This window comes from Henckelia pumila, chromosome 4 (genome assembly GCF_033568475.1).
Source record: "Henckelia pumila isolate YLH828 chromosome 4, ASM3356847v2, whole genome shotgun sequence".
Classification (NCBI taxonomy): Eukaryota; Viridiplantae; Streptophyta; class Magnoliopsida; order Lamiales; family Gesneriaceae; genus Henckelia; species Henckelia pumila.
In genome coordinates, this window is record NC_133123.1 from 83,988,314 (window position 1) to 84,009,896 (window position 21,583).

Below are 21,583 nucleotides of genomic sequence, written 5' to 3' on the forward strand. Positions count from 1 at the left end.
ATAGATATTAGGGAGTATTTAATAGCTTAGTTAAGATTTTTAGAGTATTATAAGTGATATGGTGATTACTGCTTATAGGCTTGGACTTTGAGTACCTGGACTGCTAGGTTGCTAGGGTGCTTGAGTTGTCTGGATAGAGATACGGACGTATTATCCGAGATACCAGGTTGAATATACATGTATTATGTTTTCATGTTTTCTGTGGCATTTTTATATGTATTGATATTATGTTGCATGCATGAACATGTTTAGCTTTATGCCTTGATTTGCATAGTCGTAGTAGGGGTCGCTCACCCCGTATTTTTAGTGGATGGATTCCATGTATTTGGATCCGGATATATCTATAATTTTATGGTATGAGAGCCACCTTTTGATCCAACGATTCAGCATGCTACATACCATGGCGCCTTGACTGAGCAGTCTTCTAGATAGATTTTCCACTACCAATCATATTTCATGTGCATGCATGGTATATGAATATTTGTACTTCTGTACTGAGCATTTTATGATCACGTCCATAGTGTTTTGTGTTGGACACCCTATTCTATGGGGCAGGGCTTAGGTTGGACGGACCCGGAGGTAGCGGTCTTTGAGCTGCAGTGGTTCCATGATTTTTGCCTGTTTCCTTATCAGGTTGTTAGTTATGGATTTTAGTGCTTTTCATTCGATGGGGTTGTATAACTTTATTCGATTTTAGCCCGATTGTTCTGCCGGTGATTTTGTATTTCGGGTTAAGTTTCCGCTGAATTTAATTATTTGCGTTTTAAGATATAATTGCATGCTTAAGATTTTGTAAGTAGTTGATTACGATCTGGGTCACTACTAGTAGTCTTATATACAAAAATATATCAACACAGAATAAAATAGAACATAAATTCGGTACTCATCACTAATGACAGAATTTGGTTTTATGCACTAAACTATATTATGAATTCATGGCTAACTGATAGCGATCCCTTATATTTCAACTTCTAAAGGGTGAGGTCAGTAATCAGTAATCATTAATAGGTAGTATTTAGAATATATATTCAACTAATTCACAAGATTCAGTGCATCAGAAATCAGTAGTTCAGTTTTCGTAAAATCATGATTTTGAATATGATAACACGCTGGAATCAGTTTTAAAACATATTAACATAAATTCGGTACTTTAAAACGCCCACTTACCGTTATATTTCTAAAATATATCGGTTTCCTTGCAGTTTTTTCTTCACTTGCCCAACTGAACGCTCAACTGGACTCCCTCAACTGAATGCTTTAATTCAAGTTATACAGTGTTGCAGTTTTTTCTTCACTTGCCTAACTGAACGCTCAACTGGACTCCCTCAACTGAATGCTTTAATTCAAGTTATACAGTGTTTTTGCTAAGGATTTTGTGTAACTTTGTATCATAAATATGACTGTTATTTATAAGAAGAATTCTAATTGTTAAGCTTCCTATTTTTTTCTCTTAATTGTCATAATTTCGAGTTAATGTGTCATTTACAACTCTGGAGTAACTCCCTTCTGGAATTATAGTCTAGATACTCTTTAGTCTCGTGGAGCTGGACTGGCCTTGTCCGAAACTGAACAGTTCAGTCTACCTCCAATCAGTCTACCTCAAGTTCAGTCAACTAAAATTTCAGGTTCTCACACAATATACATAGCACGAAATCTTTTAAACACAACTTTTAAATCATTAATAGATCACATAAAAGTATTTAATTAAACATGATTTTTAATTCATAAATAGATAAAATAAAATAATTTAAAATCCCTTTAATACTCATGAATGGATTTATGGATTTTTCGGACGTTAGGGATCACTACACATACAGTCTCATATCTGATCATTTAAGGATCACATTGTGCTAAGTTTTTAAAATTTTAAAGTTCATACTTGTAAAACCAGTCGAGGACTGTGTATTATATTTAGAGAAGAACTAGGAGTTTCAGTTGATGCAATGTTGAGTCTTCATCTGGGTGTTAAAAATTGTTTGTATTACTCAAATCTTCTAGTTCCTTCCCGAAATGAATAAATTGTGACGTATGAACATTCAATCTCCAAACATCTAGAAACATATATTGAGTCATTTTCATTTCAATCGAACTATATTATTTGTGTTCAATCTGACAGTTGACCTCTTTTCGCACAAACTTTGTTGGTCGATTGACATAGACAGTCAAGGAAGAGCAAGTGGTTCAATTGAGAACTCAACTTAACTGAGCATTTTCAGAAGAAAAATTTGGATTCGTGTATTCACCCTCCTTTACACGCATCACCGATCCTAACAACTAGATATTTTACCAGTACCAAAATCATTTGCATACATCATATCAGTTTGTAAGCGCTAGTCACTCACGTACCCTATTCAATGGGGCAGGTCTCAGGTTAAACGAGGCCGGTGGTTCGAGGCAGGATTGAGAGAAAGTCTTGTGTTGCGGTGAGTTTTTGTTTTGTTGAGGGTTCTTGATACAATTGTTTTCGATATGATTGTATTATACTTATAGCTTTGGATTTTAGTGTCGGTTGTATTGTGTCGATTGGTTTTGATTAACTCACTTTTGTTTTTGTTGCTTTACTATTTTGATTAAGATATTAAATTTCATGCTTAATTTTTTGGCTAGTAGGTGATCCGGGTTGGGTCCCTACAGTCCAAGAATGGATCAGTGGTTGATCGGTGACCAGGGCTTGGGAGAGGATGTTTCCGATGGTTTAGTTTAAGTTATTTCTTGTATCTGATTATTTCGATTTGGTTGTATTGAGTTTTCATTTTAATTCCAGTTGTATTCTGTTGGGTTGTGATCGATCAAATACTACCACCGAAAATCAACCTAAATATATATATCAATTAAGCTCGAATATATCGCAAGTGCACGAGTCAAGTAATAATATAGTGTACATAAGTACAAGTATCGTCCCACAGAGATTGATTTACGACAAAATTACTCAAGTATTATTCTTTAGTTAATAAAGATGAGATGAGAATAAATTAATAAACTAACAAAAAAGAATGAAACAAAAATATATTAAATTCAAAAAATAAATAAACAATTGTTAGGATCTCGGTTCACATACCCCTTAATCTTCTCTAATGATTGAATTTCAATACTCAAGCTATTCTTCTGACGAAATTCTCTAATCTATCAAGTGTCCTTGTGTTATTTAGCAATTGCAATTGCATTAATGAATGGTGGAATCCTCTAGCTTTCGACCTATTGGACTATGACTATCGACATGTATCCAACCTCATATGTCTATCAAGTTGTAGATCCATGGATTATATTACCCTATAATGTCATAAAATCTCCTCTCGGTATCAATTATAACACATAAAATCAATTCGAAGTTGATCAATCTCCAAAATTGAAATAAACAAAATAATATAATCAAGAACGCTTAATAACCAAATTCAATCTTTAAGAAGAAATCAAAACAAAGTTTTGGGGGTAGGATCCCCTAAATCCCAACAAAAATAAGAGAGAAAAGAGAAAACTAGTTTGTGCGGTTCTTGAGTTCTTCTTATCTTCTCCCTCACTCACGCTCTTCGTTCCTTTGATTGATGGCCGCCTCTCTCAATGGCGTGTAAAAGTCCCCTTTTCATATTCTAATCTCTCCTTTTTATATGTACTTGAAAGCCCGTCTAATAAAGCCCACAAAACACAACTTTTTAATTTTCGAAAATCTGCATTTTTTTCAGTCCGCGTCGCGCCTAGGCGGCCAAAAATCCCGCCTAGGACGGACCCGTGCATACCCCTTTTCAGCGCGCAGTTTTCTTGAAAAAAATCATATCTTGAGTTATAGCCGTCGGATCGAACCGAAATTTGGACAGCAACTTCAAAACATCTTGAATAATTCGAACGGTGGAGATCGGATTTGGATCTTTCTAACATTAAAAATATATTTTTGACCATTGCTACTCCGTGATTCATGCTTGCGGCTCTTCTCTTGCTCCAAAAATCATGATTTCTTCAATATTTCTACAAAAATCAACCCGAAGAGTGAAATGCACACACATGCAATAAATCATGAATAAAACTTATAAAACACTATGAATGCATGCAAAATAAATATAAAAACAACACCAAAATATGCACACAAAATGCACTTATCAACTCTCACATACTTAAATTTTGCTCGTCCTTGAGCAAAATAAACAATGCAATAAACACACAACAAAACAACAAAAACGGAAGTAGGAAATATTCATGGGAATTTGCCTCAGAGAAGTTCCACGTCAACTAAAAAAAACCCTCAAATTTTCACAATACACCTTCAGTTTAACGTGAACGTGCGTGTGTGCGATGTCATTCCAGTTACATTCAACTTAGAAAGAATTCATTTTAAGACTGCTTAGCGACCTTAAAACACCTCAGTTCAAGAGTCACTTGCATGCATCAATTCCCTCCAATTACCTCTAACAAACACACCTTCCTTGAGATTATTTTTACGCACCGTCGGATTTTGCACCCGAAGTTTTTAAGCCCCAATATTTACCCGCATACTTAGCTATAACTTTGATAGGATTAGTATTCCAATCCCCTCGTCTATAGCCCGAATGGAGCATCAACCTCATTGAATCCGCAGACTTAGTTTCAGACTAGGAGATTAGAATTTCAATCCCTTGCCCGAAACCCGGATGGAGTTGTTATTATTTTTCAAAAATGAACTTTTTAATTTTTATAAATTTGCGACCCCATTTATTCCGCATACTTAGCCAAGGACAAGGTAATTAGGATTTCAATTCCTCGTCCAAGACCCGGATGGATTTGAATTTTTTAAAAATTTATCAATTTAAATTTTTCAAACATTTTGGTGCACCCAAGATCATAAGTGCACTTGTCAGAAGATCATTAGAATTAACGGGAAACAATTAAGATCACTAAACACCTAGTGCCGTGCAATGGTCAAACATACACAAACATCATCAATTTTTTTTGCTAAAATTCACTGGTCTAACATGATTGTTTAAAAATATTCACGGTTCAACCTCCGGTTTCTCATGTCAAGTCAAAGGTAAAAATTTTTAAAAAAATTTATTTTTCTAACTTTATATCATCATCGGCTCTCATTTATCATCCTACTCAACACACATGCAAACAAACACGAAAACGAAAAAGATGCAAACAAACTAAAACAAGACAGATGCAACACAAGCACGACAAACAATGAAATAAACTAGTCTACCCCTCATACTTATCCAAAGCATTGCCCTCAATGCTTCAGAAACACATGCAAGACGAACAAAAATACAATAAAAACAAAAATAACACTCCCCTGGTCATAAGAATCCTCTTCATCTTCCTCCTCGACTGTTGTTGCACCACATTTCTTAGGCCATCAATAGTACCGTATATTCACCTTGCAAATCAAAAATTTTGAGGGAGTAAACATGATCAACTCAATATGAAGCAAAAACTAGAATAACAGTAAAATTAAATAAGCAAAATAAAGTAAAGTAAAAATCTTGGGTTGTCTCCTAAGTAGCGCCTGATTTTCAGTCTTCGGCTCGACCCTCAGTAGCACTAATCAAAGAGCGGTAGATGCCCAAAGTAAGTGTCATATGACACCAAAAATGTGTATTTGTTCCATGTACCCTCAAACTTGGCCAGATGTTTACAGTTTAAGCTTGTCACCTCAACAACACTCCATAGCAGCTGATAAACATGGGAAGAGAACATCTCTGTAGGTTCTCGAAGAATAAATTCTTGTGAAATTGGTGTTGACGGTGTATCTGCATATATTGTCTCCTTCAGAACTTCTTCCAGCTGAGGCGCAATGGGAAGAGAATACTCGAATAACTCTAGATCTTTAGCATGAATTGATTCGCACTCCAAATCATGGTTCTCTAAGTCATCATCATCGAACAAAATTTGGGGGATCACTGTTGGAGTATCTTGCTTCACTTCATGTTATCGGTGGTCATGGAAAATTGATCTCTTCATATTTTCTATCTGCTTGACAAGGTGGCACCAAGAACTGATTTGATCTTCTATAGTTCTCTCAGTCAGTGCCACGTACTTGCTCACCATATCCCCTAGTGAATGTAAGATCAATTGAGAACAACTTACCTCCTCTTCCTGAAGTTCGAATGGTTGGTCTGTAAAATCTGAGTAATGAATTTCTTGTGGGTATTGGTGGCTCCAAATCTGTGGTGAAAGATCTCAATACTGATGGTAGTCAAATTCTGTCATATCATCTAATATGTGTATCGCACTGTCATCATCTTGGCAAAATAGTGGACAACCAGTTTTCAGAGTTTCATTAATTATCCATCTTATTGTCACTGCATCCAACTCATTAAGAAAAAATTTAATGAGAGAATAGTTAGAAAACTCGTGATACCGGTAGGTGTTCGCTAAATTATTGAATCGCTCACATGCTGCGTAGAATGACTCTCCATGTTGTTGGGTAAAACTTGTGAATACTTGCGGATGGAACATCTCGAAGTATTACACGATGAATTCCTGCAAAAATAAAATAAAAAACGGTAGATCACGCAGAAATAAAATAGAATAAAGAAAAACAAAGAAAATAACTAAAGAAAATAACAAAAAGTAAAAGTTGTCGATTTCAATCCCCGACAACGGCGCCAAAAACTTGATCGAGCAAATACTACCATTGAAAATCAACCTAAATATATATATCAATTAAGCTCGAATATATCGCAAGTGCACGAGTCAAGTAATAATATAGTGTACATAAGTACGAGTATCGTCCCACAGAGATTGATTTACGAAAATATTACTCAAGTATTATTATTTAGTTAATAAAAATGAGATGAGAATAAATTAATAAACTAACATAAAATAATGAAACAAAATAAATTAAATTCAGAAAATAAATAAACAATTGTTAGGATCTCGATTCACCTACCCCTTAAATCTTCTCTAATGATTGAATTTCAATTCTCAAGCTATGTTTCTGACGAAATTCTCTAATCTATCAATATACTCTGTCGAGCTATACTAATCTAATTAATAAAATGCAATAACCAAGTGTCCTTGCGTTATTTAGCAATTGCAATTGCATTAATGAATGGTGGAATCCTTTACCTTTCGACCTATTGGACTATGACTATCAGCATATATCCAACCTCATATGTATATCCAAGTTGTAGATCCATGGATTATATTACCTTATCATGTCATAAAATTTCCTCTCGGTACAATTATAACACATAAAATCAATTCGAAGTTGATCAATCTCCAAAATTGCAATAAACACAATAATATAATCAAGAACGCTTAAAAACCAAATTCAATCTTCAAGAAGAAATCAAACAAAGTTTTGGGGGTAGGATCCCCTAAATCCCAACAAAAAGAAGAGAGAAAAGAGTAAACTAGTTTGTGCGGTTCTTGAGTTCTTCTTGTATTCTCCCTCGCTCACGCCCTTCGTTCCTTTTATTGATGGCCGCCTCTATCAATGGCGTGTAAAAGTCCCCTTTTCACATTCTAATATCTCATTTTTATACGTACTTGAAAGCCCGTCAAATAAAGTCCACAAAACACAACTTTTTAATTTTCAAAAATCTGCATTTTTTTCAGTCTGCGTCGCGCCTAGGTGGCCAAAAAATCCCGCCTAAGACGGGACCCGTGCATAGTTCCGTGCCTAGGTCCGTGCATACCCCTTTTCAGCGCGCATTTTTCTTGAAAAAATCATATCTTGAGTTCTATCTGTCGGATCGAGCCGGAATTTGGACAACAACTTCAAAACATCTTGAATTTAATTTGAACGGTGGAGATCGGATTTGGATCTCTCTAACATTAAAAATAGATTTTTGACCATTGCTGCTCCGTGATTCATGCTTGCGGCTCTTCTCTTGCTCCAAAAATCATGATTTCTTTAATATTTCTACAAAAATATATCCGGAAAGTGAAATGTACACACATGAAATAAATCATGAATAAAAATTATAAAACACTATGAATTCATGCAAAATAAATATAAAAACAACACCAAAATATGCACACAAAATGCACTTATCAGGTTGGTATTTTATTTTAGTTTTCGGATTTATCTCTAATTATATTTATCGATTTAAGTTAATCGCATGCTTAAGTTTTTGATTAGTAAGTGATCAGGGTAGGGTCACTATAGAAAACATGACATGGTGCCATCTGATTGAGAAGAGTTCTTGATCGTGATAATTGGTATCTCGTACACTTGCATTCATGCTCACATATCATTTTTATACTCATACTATTTTACTGAGCGTTTTTATCATCACGTCCTCGGTTTTTGTCTTGAACACCTAATTCCACGGGATACGCCTTAGGTTGGATGGACCTAGTGGAAGCGGTCGCTGATATTCCGATAACATTTGGTGCTTTTAAATTCTATTCGATGGGGTTGTATTAGTTGTGATACCCCTATCCCACATGAAAAAAAAAATAAAAGATTTAAAATAAGTTTATAATGGGTTACAATAGACTTATATAGAAACTTAATTTAATCATTTTTGTAAAGAGAGGATGAATACAAAGTAGTTGCTATAGGGGCCTATTGTGCTGTCGCGCTAGCACGGGCTTGGGCCCGGGACATGACAGAATGGTATCAGTCACCAACAGGAATCTTAGGAAATAAGTGCTATACGGGGCAAAGTGCCACGTGCATGGGAGCCACCTCTTAAACTTGCGGGACAAAGTTCTACATAACGGGAGCCACCTCTTGAACCTATAGGAGTCACCTCTAGATTCTTGGTGCTGGTGGATCGAGGGTTCAGGTCGCGACGTCCTTCTGAAGGAAGAGTACTGATTGTGATACCTCTATCTCACATGGAAAAAATAAAAGATTTAAAATGAGTTTATAATGGGATACAATGGATACGAAGTAGTTGTTATAGGGGCTCATTGTGCAGTTGCGCAGACGGGCCTGAGCTCAGGGCATGACATTAATATTTATGCTTAAGCTTCTGCTAGTTTATTTAAGTTGATTGCATGCCATCAAGTTCTATCTAGTAGGTGATTTGGGAATGGTCGCTATAGCACCAGTGTGATTAAGCGCATGTAAAAGCTTGGGGGACACCGCCGAAGGATATCTGTGGCATTGCGACGACGTGAGTGAGATCTGCGTTTCGGTTCTAAAGCTTCCATGGTGGATTTCAAAATATTGCAGAACATGCCCCTAGAGTTTTGAAGAAGATGCAATATTGCGAAATTGCTTCTTGATCCTCCAATATTTTGAATCAATGGCGAAAGACTCCAATTTCGAAAATTACAAAAAAAATTACAAAACTAAGTACTAGAAAATAAACAAGGGGAATCATGAACTCGTAGTCCATCCCTTTGGTTACAGACTTGAGAATACGAAATACATTTCACCATAAAAACTAAGTCCATAAACTGTTCACAAATAAATCTATTCATTCAAACCATAAACACAATTAAAAATTAAACACCGCTTTAAACTAAAACATGCATATATAATTAATTAATTCAAAATAAACAAAACAATATCAAAACATATGGCTCAATAACATATATTAGCCAATACCGAGAGAATCGAATCACAAAAATTAATTTTGTGTGATTCCAATAATCTAAAAAAATGATCATGATTGTTTTACATATTTAACACTAATTAATTAATTACAACACACAAAAAGAATGTGGATTACCTTTGAAGTGTTCTTTAACATAAATTATTCTAGAAAGCTTCAAACCCTATAGTCTTCTACCGTATTTTCTCAAAAATCGAAATGTAGAATATTGTATGTGGTTACAACTTTCAACAAACTAATTTATTTATAAACTATTTTAGAAATATAAGATAATTCCAAATATAAAATATGGAATCGTCTATAAGATTCTCAAAATTATATAGTTAATTATATCTTTTTCATAAATTAATGAATTATCATATCATATCATATCAGAAAAATCTAAATTCAAACATTTCATAGATAATAACATATAATCTTATTAATTTATTCCTACAAATTCCATAAATTATATATAAGTCATATAATATATTGAAGTTATATTTCGAGTGATCGAACTCAATTAAATTAAGCTCAAATAAATTAATTTGATCTAATCAACTCATGATTAGTCAAAAATAATTTGTTAATCTTATTCTACTCCAATAAATCCAATAAAAAAAACAAGATTGCACTCTCGATTTAATTGAAATTATCGAAGCACAAATGAATAATTACATCCCTGATTCATCGACCCAACTTCAATCTCGATCAACTTCATTTGTGGCGTAATTTCATTTTAAATACAATAGTTAATTTCTGTCGTTGTCTCTCTAGGGATATATTAATCCAAAAATAAGATCATATTAGTTTTTTTAATTTGATGTTTGACACCATAACCTAGTAGTTAGCTAAATTATGTTGTGGTTCGCAAAGCTCCATCTTTTGTCAGGATAGATGTTGGACATGATAGTGACAAGGATTGATTTTGTAGGGTCTTTAATTTATATATATATTAAAATTAAAAACGTTATACAACTCTTGTAAAAAGTTACACTGTTGAAATATTTATCTAAACATGACATGTTTTGTTATTTACAAATATATAATTTTTTTCTTATTAGTGATGGACTATCTAAAACTTTTAATATAAGCAAACGCTCCACACGTTTGCTTATGTAATATAGTACATAAATTTTAATTATTTATTTTGCATGTGCATTTAATAATTAGAGTAGGCGGTTTCGTAATTTTTTATTATTATTTGGATGACATCATATTAAATATATAATTTCTTGAGATAATATGTGAATATTTAAACTTTTGAAAATGGATAAAATATGATAGTTATATTTTACTAATTTTTATGAATAAAAATATTAATTTTCTAAGTTTACAGGGATATTTTTGTAAAACCAAATTGGTGTTAGTTGTCACAAATTCGGACCACTAAAGGTCTCAACCTTTATATATAGTAAATATAAAATTAAATTTTAATATAAGATTGAATATCTAGACTATTTTATGAAAATAAAAAAATAAATGATGCTATATTAAAGATTCTATAATTGTAATTTCAAATGAGATTTCACAAAATCAAATAGAAGTTATTGAGTATAAGAGTCTCAATTTTAATTAAATATACTAGTACTCGGGAGCACGCAAGAAATAAGTTTTTTTTAAAATAAAAACCCAAAAAATACAGAATAATTTCGAAATGTGTTTTTTTTTGTAAATAAATAAATAAATTATAAACGTGGCATTTTTATATATAAGTAGTCAATGAACAAAATAAAATGACATTTTTGTAATTAAATATATATATATATATACTTAAGGGTAAAATAAAGAGGTATTGATTATACCAACATATCAACCCCTCAACTTTAATAAAATAGAATAGTTAGAATAGATATATAAAATTAGTGTTCTTTTGCATATGATGCATGTATATATATAATGTTTTATATTTTAATTAATTTTCAGATTACTTTCAAGATGCTATACTGAATTAAATATTCCAAAGTTTAGATAAAAATAAAAAAATATTTAGTAATGTAAATAATTTTAAAAGTGGACAAGATATTGTAATTATAACAATTGTAATTTTCATTTAGTATTCATAATTGAACTTTCTACTTTTTTCATATATACTATAGATAAATAATTAAGAGATTATCTTCTAACTTTTTTCACACAAAACATAATCGATAATAAAAAAAGGTTTTGTGTAAAAAAAAATATACAATCAAATATGTTAAAATGGACTAACCTCATCGGGTAGACCACGTCACCACATAAAATAAGCAAGTATGAATGATTGAATGTTGGATTGACAATGTTCCATCCGGATCAAAATAGTGAATTGACCCGTTGATATCCAACCTGCCAAATCATACATATAATTAGCAAAATTTGTTGGACCGACTCACTCCGTCAGCTAAAATAAAATATATTGAATTAATAATTTTTCAACCCAAAAGATGAACCAAACCCATCAGGTTGACCAGGTTTGACATGTATACTGCATAAGATTGTTAATGCAGATATTGAGTGTATCTATTTATAGGGTAAGATCGATGTCACCCGCAGGGTACTATCCTGCGAGTAACGTGGAGGATCATGATTGGGTAAAATCAGTGGACACGTGTTATAGGGTAAGATTGATGTCACCCGCAGGGTACTACCCTGTGAGTGACGTGGCGGATTATGATTGGGTAAAATTAGTGGACACGTGTGGTCCACTAATTTTATCCAATCATGATCCGTCACGTCACCCGCAGTGTAGGGTAATACCATGCGGATAGGATCTAGTAAACCCTATTTATAGATGGACCTGCTGCCGACACTTGTGCAGTTGTGTGGAGAAGTGAGGAAATATTCTTACCGTAAGATGAGGCGGAATTGCTGAAATTACTACACAATGCACGCCACGTGCTCAAGCCTTTCACTCATTTGTTTATTATTATTTTTTATTATTATTATTATTATTATTATTATTATTATTATTATTATTATTTGTCTTTTGTTCGGACCAATTTCAATAAACTACACACTTTTATCCCCATTAATTTTCAATTCTATCAAGTATATTAAAAAAAAAATTCAATCCTATTCTTATACAACATTCACTTTTTCGAAATCAAAAAACAAAACATTCACTTTTTCAATTTTGTGATAGTAAATTGTGTTATAAAATTTATTATGTGATGTCACCAGGAAATCGGGTATTCTGAGTGGGCAATTTTTCGGATAGTGGGTTGAAGCTCTAGCCAGTCTAAATGAGATGATCGACTAGTTGAATGAAATAATCCGATAACTAGTGTTTTTTGTCCTCCCAGCTCTGCAAACACTCGAACAAGAAAAGGGTTAGTGGGACGTATTTTTAAAGATGAAGTGAACCCCCTGGTTTACCTCTACTTGAGGTATTTATAAGGTCTCAGAGTCGGTGGTCCTTTCAAGATTATTGGGCAGTGGTCACGATACAAGGTCGTGCCACATTTTCATGTCCAAGCAGGTGGTCATGAGAGGGAATGTGACCCTGAATTATAAGTGGGAATGACCCACGATGCTTTGAACCAGTCTCCTTACCAGGGTAGGTTTACACCCGAGCTACCACACCTCGCGGATCTCTGCTCTTCAGCCAGGCTCCTTCTCCCTGTTCTCGATTTCTCTAGACTTCCTCTCCAGGGTGTTTGTCTGTGTGGATTGTCCTGCCCTTCTCCCGAGACTTCTCATACGTGCCCCAGATCCGGTGATAACTCAGGGATTCGTCAGGGTATCACCATTATGTACGTTCAAACATTTTTTTTTGAAGATCAAACCATTAAATTGTTGCATAAGCTTACAATACAATTATTCAAGATGGGTATCTCACCATTAGACCATTCTATTTGTAGTGATCCATCCCAAAATCACTAACTAAGCAACGCTTAAGCATGCAAAATAACTTAAAAAACAATAATCAAATAAATCGGCGAAAACCTAATTAATTCAACTAAAACTGTCGCAAAAATACATCCCCAAAGCAAATATCGATAAATGTTATACAACCCTATTGAGAGTAATACTAAATTCCACAAATAGAAACTTGTTACAGTACAATCCACCCTGCTGCAACTCAACGACCGTTACTTCCCAGCTCTTCCAACCTAAGTCCTGCGCTGTAGAATTTGGTGTCCAGAACCAAAATCAAGGACATGAGCTAACAATGTACAGGACAAAATTATGGGTATACACATGCTATGAATGCTAAATAAAAATGAACGGGTACCGAAAACTTATCATGGTAGAAATTCTTGCTCACAAATGACGTCATGGTATGTAGCACATTGGGTCGTCACATCATGATGTACTCCCATACCATAATAAATATGTGGAATAACCAGACCCAAATCCATGGAATCCATCCACAAAATCTCGGGGCTGAGAAACCCCTTTACTCGTAATATCAAGGTATATGTTCAACGAGATAATGTATGTAGCATAATAATCATGACATAATAAATGCACATAAGTCATACCATATAATTCATGCAAACATAGAACATACATACTCAACAAGGGTATCTCGGACAGTACGTCCGTACCTCAAAATAAGAAACCTGACGATACTGGCTCTCTAATCCAAGCATATAAGCAAACACTCACTGTATCACTAAACATCTACTAAAATTATTAACTAGAATAATAGCTACTCGCTGAAGCTAATCAGATTCTAGCGATATACTTGTGTCCGTAGTCAACCCTTTGATAACGATTGTCCTAAACTCAAAGCACAACACTGATATGATCCTGGTAGCATTTCATGACCGCCTAGCCCTCGAATACGTCGCCCGAAAATGAAGCTCTTGGCCCAATATATAGACCTCGATCGAAACTTTCGATCTCTCGTTCGAAGCTTTTGAACGCACTTCAAAACTTTCAATCGTCCTTTCGAACTCTCTCTACTGAACGCGTGTCTCTGGTTGGACAACACACTGCTGCCGACACAGTTCGGACATTTCGAACTCTCTCAAATCCAATCACCAATCAAAACTCATATCCTGTCTGACTATATAAGATCGGAGCTTCCGATCTCCAGTTTGGTGCTTCCGAACTGCTCGATACTTTCGATCAACAACACCGGCTTTCGAACTAGTTCTGTGCTTCCAAACTGCTCTTCGGACCTTCCAAACTATCCCAATACTTGAAACCCTCGGAACCATTATTGGTCGTTGTGAATCCGATTTTCAACTCTTTAAACCCAATTGAGAACATTTTAATCATGTTTAGGTAGTAGATTAACTTAATTAAGAGTCAAGTTACTACACTACTATTGACGAATACTTAAAAGCTTCTCATGTTAACCGATGCACCACTCGATTCACGGCTCATCGCATAAGATGGAGAGAAATAGAATTTTCGAACTCCATAAGATCTTCAATGTCCTTCATTACATATTATGTGCCTGCGCACATTAAAATATTTTTATATGTGAAAATTTTTTAGCATTATATGTGTGTGTGATGAATTAGTACTACGTATTTATTTGCAGCATATAATGCTAAAAATTTCATCGATTTACACAAAATTTTATGTGAGACGATCTCACAAATAATTTTTTTAAGATGGATATCTTATTTGGGTCATCTATTAAAAATATTACTTTTTATACCAAAATTATTACTTTTTATTGTAAATATGAGCAAGATTGTTTCATTTCACGAATCTGTACTTGTGATCAAGCCGTCTTATAAGAATTCTACTATTTGATATATATGTATATATATGTATGTATGTATATATATGTATGTATGGGTGTTATGTACATAACATGTTATGCATTTACCTATTTTACATTTAGATTTATAAATTCATTTCATTCTAGATATATAATGTTCACAAAAACTTTTTGAGACCCATAAGTCAATTTTGTAAAATAAGTCTTCGGTCTCACCCGATCATGAAAATTTTTGTTTTATGTCCAATGTATTATTTTCATTGCAAAAGTATCATTTTTCGTTAGTTATATCGAGAAGAAATGTTGTGCAATACATGCCAATTTGAGTGAAAAATATTCTTTTTTATGTAAAAAAAATATTAATTTTCAATACAGGTACTGATGGATTGACCTGTTTCATATATATAGATATGTGAAACTATTGCACATGAGACCTGTTTTGTCTGGTTTGTGTTCGTGGATAGTTATCTATTTTTCGTGTTATACTATAAAAAAATAGGTTTTTTTTTAGACGGTCTCACATATCTTATCTATAAGATGGGCCAGCCATATTTATATTTACAATAAAAAATATTTTTTGGATATAAAATAATATTTTTTTTGAATGACTCAAAATATGAGATCTGTCTCACAAATTGAACCATGAGATCATCTCATAAAAAGTTTTTATGATTGTATAACATCTTCCCACCATTCAAAATTTACACATTATATTTATCATTAATTTTTTTTAAAAAAAAATCACACATTGTCCGAACATAATTACGAATATATTAATTTTTAATATAATTTTCTTAATTTTATATAAAAACCAATACCTTCGAGAATATTTATCACAAAAAAATTAGCGTTGAGCACTATTGACTATTGTACACAAGACTCGTAGATCAATAAATATAATATTTTCGTGTGACTGCACCAAACTGTATCCCAAAAGCTTCAAAAAGTCGCCAACTCACAAGAACATTTTCCTGGTAGATTTCAACAAGTATAGGATCAAGATTCAAGAGGGGCCGAAAAAACAACTATTTTTAACCAAAAAATTAAAAGAAATGAATGCTTTTGTGACAAGGATACAATGCCTACCCCAGAAATGGCCCAATTTAATTATTATTCATAATGATCAATCACAAGAAACACTGAATTCAATAACATTCAGATCTCATATTTGATATCCATCATCGTTTCATCTTCAAATTCGTTAGGAATTATCCCAAATTTTTTTTGTTGGCCTGTATTCTTGAATTTTTTTTTTTAAAAAAAAATGTGTACTCTTGAATCTTGATTCTTGCTATAGTTGGTATATGTTAATTCTTTTGGTGCGCTTTCTCTTTCGTATGTGGTCTTAGTCTCACCCTCTTTCATTGCCACCATCAACTGCCCATTGGTTCACATTACTTTGTGTATATATATGATATACAATACAATATATTAAAAACTTCCATTGATTTAGCATACACAGAAAACATTCAATTGACACCCGGTATTCATCCAATTCTCCCTCTTCTGAATCTGACATAAGCAAGAAAGATTTTCGATGCAGGTTTTGTTTAGTGGGTAGCAGAAATTCGGAGTCTTTTTTTAATTGTTCTTGGACTTTGGCTGTCTTTCTAGCTAATATTTGGTGTACCCTTTTGCAGAAAGGGATCTGGGTTGGCTTTCAATGTTTTTGTCATTGTCTTGATTTTCTGGGAGGAAACTAAACAGATCTGAAAACGTGTCAAGAAAAGACCTATTTGTAAATTTTACGTCTTCTTGCAATTTAACCGTCTCTTAGCAAAGTTGTCATCTTGGCAGTAGAAGATACCGTTGTCTTCAGATTGTGCACTACACCCACGTTTTGTCTTGCTTTCAAAGTGATACTGGTTGAGTCATATTGATGGTTAAAAGTGGAATGGTTGGGGGAAATGGTGTTTTCTACCCAATCGTTGGTTTTGCTTCATGCGTGGCATTTATTTACTTGTCTTTTGGGGACCTTTGGATCGACATTCATAGTGACACAAAGCTGAGCTTTGTAGAAAGAAATGGCAGCCAGTTCATCGTGGATGGTAGGCCTTTCTATTTTAATGGATGGAACTCTTACTGGATGATGGATCATGCTGTTGATATATCAAGAAAACCTAGGATCAAAGCTGTACTGCAAGCTGGTGCTAAAATGGGACTCACTGTCTGTAGAACTTGGGCTTTCAATGATGGTGATTACAATGCTCTACAAATCTCCCCTGGCCGGTTCAATGAAAATGTTTTCAGAGTAAGATGAATTTTTGTGTGTTTATTTCTGTTGTTAGAGTATGATGAAGCTACGATAGTCTAGTGTTTGTTTTCCAAGATTTCGTCCATAGATTATGCTTGTCTAAGTTAGGGGTTTGTTTAATGTGATTTCATTTATGACGGCTACAATTTCTGTGGCTGAAATAAATAGTCCATCTAATGTGGAATTTAGCTGTTTCTGGGAGAATTTACTGTTTTTGCATCACTGTTTCTCCAATATATTACCTTTAGGCGAAGTTTAAGAAAATTGAATCAAAATCTAGAATTAGTTGATGAATCCGCAAGTTCATCATGGGCCATCTATTCCAAATTGATATTTCTATCCCTTGACCCATATCTCTGAATGTGTAACCTGTTTGGAAATTAGAATGACGATCATTAAGGGCTAGACTACCATTACATGCACCAATCTTGTACTTGATGCATTTGTTTCCCTTTCCTCTGTTTATGGAATGTGTTTTATTCTGACTATGGCCCATGAATTGTCGGATATGGTAGTTTAATAATCTTATCATGATTTGGATGATCTTATGTATGGATTCCGTGTGTGATCTCAGGCCTTGGATCATGTTATCGCTGAAGCTCGAAGGTACGGGATACGTCTAATTCTATGCTTGGTTAATAACTTGCAAGCGTATGGTGGAAAGACTCAATATGTTAAGTGGGCGTGGGAAGAGGACGTTGGCTTAAGTTCTTCTAATGACTCGTTCTTCTATGATCCGACTATCCGACACTATTTCAAGAATTATATTAAGGTGACTTAGTTATTGATCATAAGTTCTCTGCTATTCTTTAAATTGAAATTTATTAGGTGCCGCTTCAAATGGTCTTTAAAAAACTAAAAATCAATAGTTTAGTTTGCTTACTTGGAACCTGCGAACTAGTGAACATGATTTGCGTATGATTTTGGATTTTCTTTCCAAATTTAGAATGTTACAAATTGTGCTCACGTAATAGAGCCTGCAATTCTGATTCTCTTATGACTCTATCCATATCAACTCTTTACCTAAACTCAAAGATCCTTAAATTTTGGTAAAAAATAAAATTAATTTGAGCTTGGAAAACATTTTGTTGTCTGCTTTTCTCATTTCCTTTCCTTATAATTTTAAACCTCACATTTAAGGGGTGTCTGTCAATTCCATTCTGCGCTCATGATATTTATCATTACACGTGAATAAATGTCATCAGAATTATTACTCTCTACCTTCATTAGTGATTGACAACAAATGTTGTCTGCAGATAGTTACCAGAACGGGAACTCTCGAAAGATCAACTCATGTGATGCCTCAAGTCCTATTGTGATAAAAACTGAATTGTTTGATAACGAAAATCTACAGTAATATAAGGAGCTTATCTAAAAAGAAGTAACAATTGGAAACCTAAGGACTTTATTCATTTTAAAATTAAGGATAAACATGAAACGAAACAGTTTGACCTCTAGATTTCTCATCTAACTATCAGATTTTCTCTGCGGGGAAATATTAGAGTCACAGTTAACTATCTGAAATAAATTTCTGTCATCCTTCATTCTCCTTTTTAACTATTGATCATCAGCCTATTCTTATCAAGTAAGTCCTTATTCTGTATCTTTTATGTATGCAGAGTATGAAAGCATGTCATGTTTAACTATCTTTGACCTCCCATCACAATGATTTTTTTTTCCGAACTAATAAGGCCAGAGGCTTAATTCGGATGCCTATTAACTTACACTTGAATCTTAAAATCAAAGTGTTGTCTCTTACATTTGTAAGTTACCTTAATTTTGATGTCATAATATTCAGCCTAGAGATGTTCCATGAATTTCAGTAATTCTTTTACCGAGTATGGCAGAGACATACTGAAGCTATATATATATACATCGCTCAATTTTTGTAGTGAACAAATTGAGAGTGTCATATATCAAGCCTTTGCTTTTATTGGAATGTATCGGGGCAGTTGACATCAATGTTTTCAGCTAATACAAGTGAGAAACCAGTTGAGAAGGACCAAGAACAAAAGAATGAAAAAAACTTGGCCCAACGCTTGCATATACATACCTTCCTTTTAAAAGAGCTGAAACTTGACCGAAGGATCAAATTTTGCTCTCTTTTTTATTGCCAAACATGGAAACTGATGAATTGTTAGATCCGCTATTTAATTTAATTTTTCTGATTTCCTCTCTGGCAGACTGTTCTAACAAGGAAGAACACCATCACTGGGATTGAGTACAGGGACGATCCAACAATTTTTGCTTGGGAGTTGATCAATGAACCCCGCTGTATGACTGATAAATCTGGTGACACGCTTCAGGCAAGTAGTTAACTTACTAGGAAAATTCTCAAGTACTTTTATACAAGAACATGCAGAGTGTACGAAGGATGATCAGTCTTGAGCTTCCTTGAACTCAGTTTTGGCTATGATCTTCTGTATGTCAAGTCAAGACATTGTCTCTTCTCCGTTAAATTATTTTGATCCCCTTTCATGTTTTTACCGCGAAGCGCAATGGCTATTGTGAGATGGGATGTACATTATAAAAATATTGAATGGCTAATGGGGGGTTTTGAGAAGTACCATCCATCTTTTATTAGATTGCAGTCAGTTTGGACACTAATCTTGTGAGGTTGTTGCAAACATACTTTTCAAATGTCATTTTCCCACACCAAAAATTTTGGGCTACCTCTCTTGACTTGTCTGGTAAAAAATATTTCCATGTTAGTCTTGTCTCGTAGTTCTTGTATTGTCCATCTTATTGTGATACGCCAATCCAATCCAATCCAATCCAATCCAATCCAATCCAAATGTAACGGAAATTTTGCGCAACCTATGACCTGGGATTGAATAAATGTTGAATGCATCTTGTCCAATAGGATCACGTGTTCTTGGCACAACCCCTCCAAATCTCTCTCGTTTTTGTGTCTATTCCCACTCATGATCCATCATAGTTTCTTTACTTATCAAGAAATTCTTGTATATGTATTAAATGATATCTTATGTAACTGCAGGACTGGATAGAAGAAATGTCTACTTTTGTCAAGTCAATTGACAGGAAACATCTAGTGACGGTTGGTCTTGAAGGATTTTATGGACCGAAAAGTACTAAACGCTTAACTATTAATCCAGAATGGTGGGCATCTGATGTAGGAACTGATTTTATTCGCAACTCAAAGATTTCAACAGTTGATTTTGCATCCGTTCATATTTACCCTGATCATTGGTGAGCTTAGCTATTTATCTGCACATAATATGTTCCGCCATTTATGTTTTCCTTTAGATCCGAATGCCTGGATTCACCTCTCCCTTTTTGTAGGTCACATGAACCGGGTTTCGAATCTAAATTAAAATTTGCTGCCAAGTGGATGCTATCTCACATCGAAGATGGCGACAAAGAGCTGAAAAAGCCAGTACTGTTTGCAGAATTCGGGTTATCCAAAGAGAACAAGGATTTTGACCATTCCCAACGAGAGAGATTCTTCAAAGTCATTCTTGATGTCATACACAAATCTGCCAAATTAAACAAGTCCGGTGCAGGATCCTTAGTCTGGCAGTTTCTTGTTGAAGGGATGGAAGAGTTCAACGATGAGTTCGGGTTCATTCCATGGAAGAGATCATCGACATATCAGTTATTCACCGAACAGTCTTGTAGACTCGCCAGAATTCAAGGGGCTCTACCTTCACAAATGGAGTACTTGAGAAGACTTTGTGCCGCCCGGAGACTCTAAAGAGAATACATATTTTTATGAAAATCCTATATGTGAGTGAGTGATATATATATATATATATGTTCGAATGTTTTGTTGATTGGTTCTAGAGTGAGAAACAAGAAACAACATATAGAGTTGCATGATAATCATCCCCATGGAAAAATATATGCAGAGATTTTTTGCTGCGCAGTCCCTTGAATTTGTAATGTATGCGTTGAGGCGAATCTCGTCGTGAACACGACCTACCACGAAAAGCAATTTGTTCTTCTGGTCGCCAATTAATAAATGGCTTGTCCTTCATATAAGAAAGGATCAGCCGAAGCTCTTGAACAATTTTCATGCATTTTTAAGCGTCAACTGAACCAAATAAATTAGCAAGTCTTGTGAAAACTTTCAAAATGGCTTGCAAGTTTTTATTTTAATTTGAAGGAGAATGCAGCAAATTATTTTGGCCAATATGCTTCAACTTTGGCCCATTTTTATTGATTATATCATTAGTAAAATAATTT

The 21,583-nt window shown here is 34.2% G+C and overlaps 1 protein-coding gene across 3 annotated transcripts; it reads left to right on the top strand.

Annotated features, from left to right (window-relative positions):
- The first annotated feature begins 16,129 nt into the window (after positions 1-16,129).
- On the top strand, positions 16,130-21,306 carry LOC140863420 (mannan endo-1,4-beta-mannosidase 2-like). Of its 3 annotated transcripts, none has more exons than XM_073266848.1 (6): positions 16,130-16,666; positions 16,764-17,374; positions 17,952-18,149; positions 19,561-19,683; positions 20,376-20,587; positions 20,681-21,306. In XM_073266848.1, the coding sequence occupies exons 2-6, from the start codon at positions 17,003-17,005 to the stop codon at positions 21,090-21,092; spliced, it is 1,317 nt and encodes a 438-aa protein (XP_073122949.1). In that variant the 5' UTR covers positions 16,130-16,666; positions 16,764-17,002; the 3' UTR covers positions 21,093-21,306. The 3 variants fall into 3 exon arrangements, with proteins under 3 accessions (XP_073122949.1, XP_073122950.1, XP_073122948.1); XM_073266849.1 differs by having other exon boundaries at positions 16,130-16,606; XM_073266847.1 differs by having other exon boundaries at positions 16,130-17,374.
- The last annotated feature ends 277 nt before the right edge of the window (positions 21,307-21,583 follow it).